This window comes from Xenopus laevis, chromosome 8S (assembly GCF_017654675.1).
Source record: "Xenopus laevis strain J_2021 chromosome 8S, Xenopus_laevis_v10.1, whole genome shotgun sequence".
Taxonomy (NCBI): domain Eukaryota; kingdom Metazoa; phylum Chordata; class Amphibia; order Anura; family Pipidae; genus Xenopus; species Xenopus laevis.
Window position 1 is genome coordinate 59611230 of NC_054386.1, and position 13062 is coordinate 59624291.

General features: G+C 37.4%; 1 protein-coding gene across 5 annotated transcripts in view; it reads right to left on the reverse strand.

Annotated features, from left to right (window-relative positions):
- The window catches only part of ocrl.S (oculocerebrorenal syndrome of Lowe S homeolog), a 48065-nt gene that overhangs the window by 8294 nt on the left and 26709 nt on the right, over positions 1–13062 (reverse strand). For 4 of the 5 annotated variants that reach the window (XM_018232988.2, XM_018232987.2, XM_041575144.1 and 1 more), the window contains 9 exons: positions 12245–12432; positions 11254–11365; positions 10134–10243; positions 8140–8275; positions 7842–7952; positions 5893–6058; positions 3983–4218; positions 3358–3381; positions 292–411 (listed from right to left, as the gene is read on the reverse strand). In XM_018232988.2, the coding sequence (XP_018088477.1) occupies positions 292–411; positions 3358–3381; positions 3983–4218; positions 5893–6058; positions 7842–7952; positions 8140–8275; positions 10134–10243; positions 11254–11365; positions 12245–12432 (1203 nt within the window). The remainder of the gene's footprint in view (positions 1–291; positions 412–3357; positions 3382–3982; positions 4219–5892; positions 6059–7841; positions 7953–8139; positions 8276–10133; positions 10244–11253; positions 11366–12244; positions 12433–13062) is intronic. The other variant, XM_018232989.2, reaches the window with a different exon arrangement.

The window sequence follows — 13062 nt, forward strand, 5'->3', positions numbered from 1 at the left end:
AGTAACATTACTAACAGTGATTGATAAGGTTAGTTATGTCTGACTGCTATTATTCTGAACACAACTGTACAAACTTAGCCAATACAAAAGCAACCATAGAAATGTAATACAGCCTCCTAAAGTTACTATTTTTAGGACAGACTCTAGAGCTCTATAATGTTGAATTTGTGATTCAATGATTGCAAACTAAATATATAAAAATACATTTTATTCCAATCTACACTTTCCAAATTGTTTGCAGATGTCTGTTTTTTGAATATATTAAGTATTGACACATGCATCCCAACAAACCTGGTGGCAAGCATTTTTATATAAGTGATCGACCAAAAGCCAGATCTCCTTTGGAATTTTCAGGGGCTTGTCAACTGACTCATCAGTTTCCACTGGAAGCATCTGAAGAGCGGATTTCTCCTAAAGGAATAAAGAGATTTAATAATTATTGTAGAACTTAATATGTGCACTGCAGGGAAAGTTACATTAAAAAGTCACAAACTGGAGACTATGTCCAAAATTGCAGGCTAAAGATACAAGCTACTTTCACATAGAAGCAGAAGCTCAGTTGGTAAGTTAGTGTACTCAGGAATGCCTAGGTGTGGTTCTTATTCTCGTTGTTTCCTTCAGTTATTTTGTTTTCGGCGTTATTTTATTTGAAGTAATACTAATTTTACATAAATAAACATAAATAATGTGCGGTGTCCCTGCGAGTATGCACAACCCCCACCTATTAGCTTGCATATCTTATGGTCTGCAATTTCAATTTTTTCATGCACTAAAGTAAATAATTTTACAATTAATATTAGTATTTTATGTAGCTTTTGTAATGTCTGCAGTTCTTATACATATAGTGAAATGTATCCTGAGCACCCCCTGCTGTTCTAACCAGGCAACAGCTGGGCAGAATAGCAAAAGTTAATTTCTATGCTGCAGGAAGGGTCTCTTCTCTAATCTTTTTTTCTTTTTTTTGTGCTCCTGTCACGTTAGCCTATGCTGCTGCAGGTAAAAGTAGTGAAAAGTGGTGCTTAACTACAGCAATGAGTGGGTTAAAAACAATATATTAGCAACAATATATTAGGCATGAATCCCAGCCTGTAAGAGTCCTTTGTATCCAGCTAAGTCTTTCAGATCTTGTTGGCATGTGCAACAGTTTGGACACCCTCCCACTTGTACAGTGATAAAACGCTATTTTTGCAAGTTCCATTTACCTCATTAGGCCTTAAAAGCCGTTAGGAGTTGTCACTTCAAAGAGCTTAATTAAATCTCCAAACTGTCAATTGTCACATAACGACCATGTGCTTCTGAGTGAGGGTGTGATAATAAAGCTACCTAAAAAGCAGGGGCAGGCTGCAAAAAGACTGAAAAAGGCTTTCAGCATCCAGTTTTACCTTCAACTTCTTTATATACATTAGGAGTATGCAGAACAGCACCTAGACAAGACAGAGGCCTTTTGGAAACTAGTGCAGTGGGAAAAATGGAACTCTTTGACCACAATCACTAAAGGGATAGAAAGAAAACATTTGGTGAAAAAAATATCTTGCCAACAGATAACCAGGCGGGAGTATCCATTATGCTTTGCAGGTATATGATAGCCAGTGGCTTGGGAAACACTGTATGTGTCTACTAAATATCAGCAAATTCTACATGTCAATGTTAAACAGTCCACCAAGATGATGAAGCTGAAAAGGGAAGTGGCACCTCCAAGAAGATACTGCAAAGAAAAAGACCTAAATATACAGAACAAGACCTAAAGAAAATGCAAAGCCACCATGAGCTCCTTAAAGAAAAGCAAACTGAGGTTTAGGAATGGTCCTCATAGTCCCTTCATTGAAAATTTTCCACAGACCCAAAAAGATCTCAGAATTAGAAGTGATCTGCAAGTAAGAGTGGGCAAAAAGCCTACAGCAAGAACTGAAAGACTCTTTTGCTACATTTGCTAATATGTTGTTACTTTTACACACCGATTCCTGCGTTAGTCATTTCCAACTTTTCACTTCGAAAATTAACAAAACATCCAATTTGGCAAGGGCTGCTAAAAAGTTCGTTTCCAGCTGTATGTCCCCTTTGAATGTAGACAGATATTCTGAGACAATCTGCAATTGGTGTTTATTTTGTTATGTGATTTTTTAGTTACTTGGCTTTCTGTTCAGTAGTTTTCCAGTAGGGCCAGAACTAGGGGTAGGAAGAAGAAGCATGTTACTAGGACGCAACAGTGTTGGAGCGCTGGCCACATACCTATTCTGCCTGTACTCCTCTAGTTCAGGCTCTGGAGGATCTCAAATGCTGCCAATTTTAAGAATTCCCTGCACTCTCTTGGTCTCCCTCTTGCTGCTTGTTGTAGCGTACACAGGAGGGGGTGCAACAAACATCGGTTGCCTAGGGTGCTCATGAAACTTGGATGCTCTCCAGTTTGGTATTTCAGCAGCTACCTGGTTGCTATGGTCTTATTAACCTTAGCAACTAGGCAGTGTTTTCAATCTTGAGGGGCTATCAGGAAGTTATGTAATAAAGAGTAGAAATAACAAAATGTTAGCCTCACAGAGCTGCTAAGGTCAGTAACCCTCATTTGACCACAGGAAAGAGCCACAAGAAGAAAACAAATATTTCAAAAACTTTAAACAATAAATAATGAAGACCAATTGAAAATTTGCTAGGAATAGGACATTTTATAACATATAACTGAAAGGTGAACCACCCTACAGTAAAGCAGAACAGGGACAAAATAGATGAAAAAAGGATACACCTAATAACATTTTCTGCTTTAGGTTGTGTGATAATGTAGAGCATAGTGTTAATCAACTGACAGATGAACACAAACAGGAATGGGACAGAATGAAGACTGCATAAATAATAAAACCAATATGAACACCATCTATAAAAGGCAATATACACCCATCAAGTTCAATTTGAGCCCAATAAAATATTGTTTTTCAGATGCTTTAATCACGCAGTGAACTGGGACAGTTGAAATAAATATCTCTGCTTCCTACATTTAAAATACAATACCTACACACCTACAATATCTGGGTGCACAGGGCTGATGCCAAAGAAGAAAAGTTCCCATGCAAACTCATGTATCAGCTGCTCTTTAAATAATGGTGCCTTTAAAAAAAAAAAAAAAAAAAAAAAAAAAAACACACAACAGGAAGAAGCAGCTTTGGATAAACCCTGTACATAGATCTATATATAATATATATTGCCCCTTTAATCATTTTGCTGATAAAGAGGCCTGAACCTGTGGCAAGCTCCTCTGACAGGGAAAGGCAGAGAACAACACAAAGACATTACTAAATCCCACTATATTTAAGATCAAATCACCAACAAAAGGGGCAAATACAAATCCTACAATCTACATTATGTTACCTTCTCTGAGAAGCTGTCTTCTCCCTAAGAGCAGAGGAAAGCAGGAGGCAGAGAGAAGGAAAAAGAAATGGTCAGATTTACCAATAGCGAATTTTAAAGATACAAAGTATGGGGATTTTATAGTGTACCATGATCTGCTGCGATTAGTGCATCCTGGAAAGAAGCAGTTAACGTTGGCTGCATTATAAAAAAAAAAGAGTTCTAAATTACAATTACATTATCTGGAGATATATTCTTTGAACTTTCTGGAATCATTATACAGTCTGGTGATGGGGTGCAGGAAAAGTAATTTCATAGAAAACAAGATCAGAAACACATACTATTCAAGGTATTACAATCAAATATTTTACAGTGCTACAAACTGGGTTTCGCACTGTTTTTTTTCCAAGAATATAACACTGGAATAGTTCTTGATGTGAAATAAACCAAATAGTTATAGCAGGGATTTGATTTATTTCAAACTAACAGTGCAAATGCATTACACTTATGTTACAGTAAATCACTTCATAAGGGACAGCTTTGGGACACACCCAACGCAACAAGGCGTTTTAAATAATTCATAAAGTGTACAGGAATTTTAGCCCAAATTAATACAGTTTTGTTTACGTATTCTTTCCTTACTTACCAGATCTATGAGTTTGGTGACTGGAATCTCCCGAATTGGCCTTTTTATTCGGCAGAGGGCCTCCAACGATGTACCAAAACAGCTTACTAAGTAGCTCCCACTGATGGTTAGAAAGTAATCCTTGCCTCGATCAAGGTGAAGGACTAAGATATCTTCAATCCTGTCCTCCCCTGAGTTAAGCATGGTGACAGAATCTTTACTGACATATACATCAAGGCTTATGTCCACAGTTTCCTCTAAGAAAGGAAAAAAAAAAAAAGGAGTTATAAGAAGGTATCGAAATCGAACAGTTATATGCAGCTTTAGAGATACAGAGATACAGAAAGAGGTAGAGTTTGGGGTTTTGCAAAATTTTGTTTAACTGGAGATAATGCTTAAAATTATACTCAACATGAGATTCACAAGTACAAAAGAAAGCAACAGAAATCAGACGAGGACCAAAATTTTGCATCAGAAAGTTAAATTGGGGTGGGTAATACAATAAGATGTTCAAAGTTTAATACAGATCTTGTAATCTACAACAAACAATAAGCAGATTGTTGTTTAAAGCAAACATTGGGTTGGTTGTGCCGTGCTACTAGACCTCTGCAAATGTTGTTAGAAATTTGCAAACATTTGACTCTGCTTAGTCCTAACAAAAGTCAACTGAAAGCATGATGATAGCTTATAGGTATATAGTAATTAACTCGAGTCCTAATTGACAGCTAACCATATTTTATGCTTAAAACCCAAACATGATAAATATGACTAAAGGTTTCCCATCCTTTAGTTGTAACTTCATCCAATAAAATCACAAATAGTATTTTCAGTATTTTGTGCAATACATTTTCAATGGCCAGTTGGGTTTCAAATGTTTTGTGAGGATGTTCTTGTTGGGTTAAACTCACATCTCTGGAAAAGAGGTGTGTTCTAAATGCAATAAAAAATACAGCTCTTGTATAGCTCAGAAGTCCACTTCACCTGAATATAACAAAGTCATTCAAATTATTGTTCAAATTGATTTACTGTCAGACTGGACAAACCTGTTAATTACTGCTCAAATTTCCCTTCCACATACACAAGGTATGAGATCATTCAGGACCAGTGGTTATGCCAAGACAGGTGAAAGCAATACAAGAGACTAGTGGTTATGCCAATACAGGTGAAAGCAATAAAGGGAGAGAATGTGTAAGGCTGAAATACCAGTTTAGAAAATTCAGTGGAGTAATTGAACCATTTAAATGTGACTAAGAGGCATGCCTCTCACTAAAGGTGTAACAGGATGCGGTCATCTGAATCAGTTTTACGTTTAGCCAGTAGAATTACCATTCTTGCACAGAGGAATCCACATTCTTAACACCAGTTCTATTTATTGTATTTGTGTATAATCATACTGACCAGATGCAAAGTAAACAGATAACTATATAAACATACCAACTCTGAACTTCAGTGTGAGAGGGTATAAAAGAACAATATTAAAAGATTGTAATAAAATGTAGTATTATGATAAATACAGGATAATTATATGTTGACCGTATGATTAAGTTGAAGGTCCTGTTATTTATTTCATTGTTTACTTTAGAAATTGGTCTATTCCCTAGCTTCTATAAGGGTTTAAAGCTGACCACAGAAGATGAGATGCTTAAGCACTTTCTTGGTATGTATGTCAGGTCAGGGCTTGGTTTATGATGCTGGACTGCAGAACAACTGTCCAGACTGAAAATGTAATGCATTAGGAATTTTTATAGCAGGCCATCATGTTTTGAGTATAATTATCAGTGGGGATTTGATGAAAATGCATTTACCTGAAGCAGCATCAGTTTTTTTGTCTAGCTAAATACATATTAATTGGTACCCATTAGTATATAGCCACACACAGTCGGTATATGTGTGTAAAGAGAACGATGCAAGAAAAATATATATAAACATACCTGGCTCCAAATAACCTTCACACGGTTCGGCTCGCAGCCATGTTTTACAGTACTGTGTATCATTGAGCTTAGGAATAAAGGAGAAGTGGCATGTAACTTGCCCATCATTTTTGATCTCGAACCTCTCTTTCTGAAGCTGACGGAACCGCACGCGCTCAAAAATAAACTGTAAATAATAATATGTTAAAATTATAACTAGAATGTACAATATATAACGTGCTGAAATGGAAGTTATTCTTTAGGACGCAGACCAACAGCAGGGCTAAAGCCCAAGTTAACAATGCTTTATTTTATTAGTCCTAAAACTGTTGTGTTGCTTTCCACAATCCTCCAGAGTGCCCTACTTCTCCAATCTTCTGGAGTGCTGGGCACAGAGGAACAAATGAGCAGACCGCGCAATAAGTCAATGAACATTGCTGAAAACACATTCAGGAATTAGAGTTGGAGCATTGGACCAGAAGTCTGCAGAAAATATATTTTTTTAATTTCTGACTTCAATGGCACAAGTCTAATATAAAAAGTGGCAGTTAAGGCAGTGGCGCATGAGTTATTCTGGCAATGCATTAAATATTTGATAATCTCCCCTCCATTCATTTGAATTGTAGACTGAAATCTTCCTTGGACTTTCAAGGCAGGTGATGGTCACTCAAAAACGAGCAACAGTGAGTGAGCAACTATGTCACCGACTAATTTTTTAGTGAGACTGTGCTAGAATCACATGACTGGAAGAAACATGAAAGGCCCATATCTAAGGATATTCAATCAGAAGTGTGGCTTAAACTTTTCAAAATACACACAGCTGTGTTCAGACCAATAGCAAATCAAACCATGAAGAAAAATCTATCACATTTGTGTTATTCCTTTACTGAAAGTGAAGAAAAGGAAATATAAGGCTGTTCTTCGGCAACATGCCCTCTTCAAGTATTTTGATGTATTGAAAGTGACCCATGATCCCTGGTATGCGATAAACAGGCCCAACATCATAGTATAAGACTCATCCCCATATCATGATGCTTGTGCCACCATGTTTTACGGTCTTCACAGTGTACTGTGGATTGAATTCAGACAAACTGTCTGTGGCCCCTAAACCCAAAATGAACAATCTTGCTTTAATCAGTCAACAAAATATTGCACCATTTCTCTTTAGGCCAGTCAATTTATTTGGCAAATTATAAACTCTTCAGCATGTAATTTTTTCAACGATGGGACTTGGCAGGGGCTTCTTGCCAATAGCTTGGCTTCACATAGGCATCTTCTAATTGTAACAGTACTCATAGGTAACTTTAGACCTTCTTTGTTCTTCCTGGATTGAGTCTGTCATTTTGGATATTCATATATCCGTTCGAATGGTAGTTTTCGGTTTTCTTCTAAGTTTTTCAGGTTTTGGTTGCCATTTCAAAGCATTTGAGATACATTTATCTGAGCAGCCTATCATTTTCTGCACTTCTTTATATGTTTTTCCCTCTCTGATCAACTTTTATAATCAAAGTACACTTTTCTTCTGAACAACGTGACCCATTTTACTCAGAGAAATGCACTATAACCAACATTTGCTGCCACCTTCCTGAAATAAGGGCAGTAATTGACATCTGTTTTTTCACAGAATGAATGACTGAACTGCACACCGCTATTATTTGCAACAAGTGATTATTATTTTGAACACTGCTGTTATTTGGAATAAGCCTCAATTAATGATTCAATTATAGAGAATCAGCAGCATGCATGTCATGACTGTTGGGTCTGTTGGTTTTCTATTACTCTTCTACACCTACTAGTAAATTATTTGCCATGCAGAAATTTTATTTCTATAAAAAACAGTGATTGATCAGGTTAGTGACTGCTATTATTCTGAACACAAATGTATTTTGCTGCTGTTTACTAAAGCATATATATTGTTTTGGGTAAAAAAAAAACAGATAACGACCAAAATCAACAGGCTGAACACTCACTTCTCTTCTGCTGAGATTTAAAGATGGAAGAAATTCATTCTCCATTCTGTCCATCATGCGCACAATGTCTTCAAATGCCTTCCGATACCGTCGCTCGTCAACAACTTTCACCTGAAAAAACAGCATATAAGCATGAGGCCCACTTGCTGATAGGTACGCTGTACACTTAAAATCTATTAAGCAAATGTTAAAAACATCATAGTATACATTTAGTTTATATTCTATTGTGTGCAAGTCATTAAAATGCAGTATCAAAAGGTACTTTTCTAAAATTACTTTCTAAATTAAGTATTATTACCCCGATGCTGAATAAGGAGCTGACTGGTTTATGGTCACTGGTTTTGAGTTCCATGTGGCTGCGGTATTTAAGCTGCATGATATTTATCCCTCTCCACAGTACCCGATCACACCAGGCAGGAACACGACACTTTCCACTGTGTATGAGAGCTGGCATTAAGCAATATTCATTTTTAGGCACAATACCAAAAAGGTATTATGAATCTATTTTTTAACAAAAAGACAACAGTTTTCAACAATGTCCATATACTCACAAAGTGTCACTACACCTTCTGGTAGAATGCTTATGGGATAAATGTATAATGTAGTCCCTATTGCTTTGTTTCTATGCTTCACTGACTGAATTTGCAGCTTAAACTAAACCCTAAAATTAACATGGTTACAAATGTCATATTTTACATACTGAACTTATTGTACCAACCTACAGTTTCAGCTTCTCAATAGCAGCAATGATCCAAAACCTTAAACTTGTCACAGGGGTCACCATCTTGGAAGTTGTCTGCGACACTCACATGCTCAGTGGGCTCTGAGCAGCTGTTAAGAAGTTAAGCTTAGAGGTTGTCGCAAATTATCAAGCAGAAAATGTTGTTGGTCTGTAATATAAGCTGATGCAACAAGGCTGCATATTAAAATATGATGTTAAGTGCACTGGTTTCTGTGCTGCCATGTAGTAATTATCTGTATTAATTACTAATCAGCCTTATATTGTACCATTTATAGTCTATGTGTACTGTATATTGTCAGTTGGTCCCTAAGCTCAGTAAGTGACAGCAGCAGAGAGCATGTGCAGTGATTCAACAGAAAAGATGAGGAGCTACTTGGGCATCTTTGCAGATACAGATCTTCCCTGCTAAAGGGCTGTGGTTGCCTTCGACTGGCAGAGAAACCCAAACATAATGTACAACATTTCTAACCTACTTTTTAGTTAAGCTTTAGTTCTCCTTTAAGCCTTGCCAAATATGTAACTGTTTGAATTGGCAATTGACAGACAATAGGTGCACTTTGGCCATTAAAGGAATTGTTCAGTGTAAAAATAAAAAGTGGGTAAATAGATAGGCTGTGCAAAATAAAAAATGTTTCTAATATAGTTAGTTAGCCAAAAATGTAATGTAAAAAGGCTGGAGTGACTTGATATATAACATGTCAGTCAGACTCTACTTCCTGCTTTTCAGCTCTCTTGGTTTACACCGACTGGTTACCCTGGCTACCAGGCAGTAACCAATCAGAGACTTGAGGGGGAGCCACATGGGTCATACCTGTTGCTTTTGAATCTGAGCTGAATGCTGAGGATCAATTACAAACTCACTGAACAGAAATGTACCATGTGGCCCCCCTTCAAGTCACTGACTAACTCAGAGTTATAGAGCTGAAAAGCAGGAAGTTGGATTCTGGCTGTTTTAATAGACATCTGTTCACTCCAGTCTTTATACATTACATTTTTGGCTAACTAACTATATTAGAAACATTTTTTATTTTGCAAAGCCTATCTATTTACCCAGTTTTCACTTTCACACTGAACTATTCCTTTAATGCAAGCCAGTAGGTTGAATCTCTATGCCGAACAACAGGCTTGGTTCAGGTGGTTTGGTGGGTAGATGGTGTTATTGCACTAGCATGTATTACACTAGGCAGTGTGGTTCACGCTTATTGGGGTCATACAGTTAGTTCCGAATAAATGATACTAATTTGGCCAGCATAATAGCAAAAGACTATTCTACAATGCTGTGCAACTACTGCAAATTGCTGTCATCAGGCAGCAAGACTTGGCTTTGGAGCACACAGGGCCAAAAGTGCATGCCCAGTCAACATTGAGTGATAAAATAATGGTATATTCCAACCACAGTATTAGCAAAACCTAGCCTCTAAATTTACGCCTCTGATAAAACTTTGCGAGCATAACATATTACTATTCTATTGAAAAAGGAAAACTGTAGGCTATAAAATGGAAGTTTGTAAGAGACAAGAAGAAGCTACTTAAATGAACTATATACCTACCTGGAATCCCATCGATCTGTTTTTGGATCAAACTTGTATGTGGGAATAAAACTGATGGTGCCTTCGGTGAAATCAGAGAAGACATTTTTCATCTCTCTTTGGATATTCAACTAAAAAAAACAAAGGGGGTTAATTAAAAAAAATACCTAAAATAAAACCATTATCTCTACACATAGGGGCAAATTGACTTAAGGTTGAATATCGAGGTTTAATTAACCCTCGATATTCGACTGTCGAAGTTAAATCCTTCGACTTCAAATATCGTTCGATTCGAAGGATTTTAATCCATCGATCGAACAATTTTTGTTCGACCAAAAAAAGCTAGCAAAGCCTACGGGGACCTTCCCCAAAGGCTAATATTGACTTCGGTAGCTTTTAGGTGGCGAACTAGGGGGTCGAAGTTTTTTCTTAAAGAGACAGTACTTCGACTATCGAATGGTCGATAGTCGAACGATTTTTACTTTGAATCGTTTGTTTCGAAGTCGAAGGTCGAAGTAGCCCATTCGATGGTCGAAGTAGCCAAAAAAAAGCATTCGAAATTCGGCGTTTTTTTCCTCTATTCCTTCACTCGAGCTAAATGGGCCCCATAATCTAACAATTACATGCATGAGAATTGAAAACCTTTTCACATATATATGAAGAAAACTGGGAAGACACAAAGAGATCGAGCATACTTTCTTTTGACACAACAGTGCAACACGCAACATAAATGATTTCAATAAGAAAAAAAAGAGCAATAATTAGCTATTGATTATATATATATGTAAGCTCTCTATAGAGACTGATCATTCACATCAGTAGCCTCTCCAGTGAAGCTTACAATCTATTACAGATGCACAAGAAGACACATCAGGGTCAATTTTACCATAAGCCAAATAGCTTATGTTAATTGTGTTTAATGTTTTGTGTGGCAAGAAACTAGTATAAAAAAGCCACACATAAACAGGGGAAACCTATAACCTCTTCGATCAGAAGAGAATTTAGAACCAGCACTGGAAGGCAGCAGCGCTACATACTGAGCCATTTATACTGTCAAGGGACATAACACTGTGAAGCATAAGTACTCCATCTGTAGACAAAAAATCACATGCAGATTTAGGAGTTAACCCTTTCTCTTTACCTGGTCATATTTCAACAGAGTCTGAATGTCATTTTTTAAAATCAAGCTTTTGGCTTCTGCAGCATCAAATTTGCACAGACGGTAGTTTAAGTCTCCCAGCCAAATAACAACACTGTGGAAAAAAAGATATTAAAAGCAATAAAGCATGGCAAAACATTGTTCTAAATAAAAGAAAACAAGGCTGTGGAAAAAAAAGAAACAAGGCGGTACATAGGTCAATGCACTAAGCTGCTTATCTGGCCAATGAGTGCTTCTGATCAGAAATTGTACAGAGATAAGACCTGTGCTAGTGACACATCCATTTTCAAATCTGTAGGTCTAGATCAGTGATCCCCAACCAGTAGCTCGTGAGCAACATGTTGCTCTCCAACCTCTTGGATGTTGCTCTCAGGGTCCTCAAAGCAGGGGCTTATTTTTGAATTCCAGGCTTGGAAGCAAGTTTTAATTGCATAATAACAAAGTATAGTGCCAAGTAGAGCCTCTTGTAGGCTACCAGTCCACATAGGAGCTCCCAAATAGCCAATTGCAGCCCTTATTTGTTACCCCAAGGGACTTTTTCATGCTTGTGTTGCTCCCCAAATCTATTTACATTTGAATGTGGCTCACAGGTAAAAAAGGTTGGGGACCCCTGGTCTAGATGGCTAGACAGAGTCACTGAAATCTGCTGGAGCCACAGGATAATCTGTCAGAAATTTCTTCTGAGGTGACCCATAATACCCACCAACCCACCCACCCAATGGTCAGGAAAATAGGCCAAAATATTTGTCCAGAAAGGGCAGACAAAATGCAGTTACCAGGCTCTCTCAATGCTGTTACAAACTTCCTGAACAAATATTACGTCTTCAAATAACACATGACCAGTCCTTATTTGTACTGTCCATCCCAGGTCACTACTTTCTGGACGACCTTCCTTTCACTTTCGAAGAATGACAGTGATGAGAATGCCAACAATTATGTATTGCATGAAGCTTATTGCTACACTGGAACTTACTCATTCTTCATAATATTCAAGGTAGGTATGTTCTGGTCTGGGACAGTGAAGTTGAGACGGGCACAGATATCTTTGTAATCTTGGTTCCTCCTCTCAAAGTCCTCCACATGGGCAGCCAGATGAGAGTTAACGAAACAGAAGGAGGTATTGTGGAATACAAACCTAACTGCAACACCTCCCTTGTTACCCTAAAAGTGAGTCGAAAGTAAGGATAAATATACATGTATACAACACGTACAGCATTTGTAGGGTTACATAGCTAAGTTGGGTTGAAAAAAAGACTCCTCCAAATGAAGCCCAATGTCCACACAAATACACACACTTAAACTCACCCTCCATACACTAACAAACTGCATATACCAATATCTAGTATTATTGTAGATTTTAGTATCACAATATCCTATGATATTATGCTTGTCCAAGAAAACATCCAAGCCCATCTTAAAAGCATTAACAGAATCAGCCATCACAACAGCATCCAGCAGTGCTTTGCAAGTTATGCCGCACAGCCCAGTTACACTGCGTGGTGCACGTTGTCAATAACAATAAATCTGTAGCCAAACAGAGCATTTGTTTTTAGATGGGGTCAGTGACCCCCATTTGAAAGCTGGAAAGAGTCAGAAGAAAAATGCAAATAACTAAAAAGTAATACATATCAATAATGAAGACGAATTGCTAAGCATTGGACATTCTATAACATACTGAAAGTTACCTCAAAAGTGAACCACCCCTTTAAGGAATACATGGAACATAAACCTTAGCTATAAATATGGTGGATTTTCCTCTGAAAAGGCTTTGTTTCCTGTTTAAATGAACCG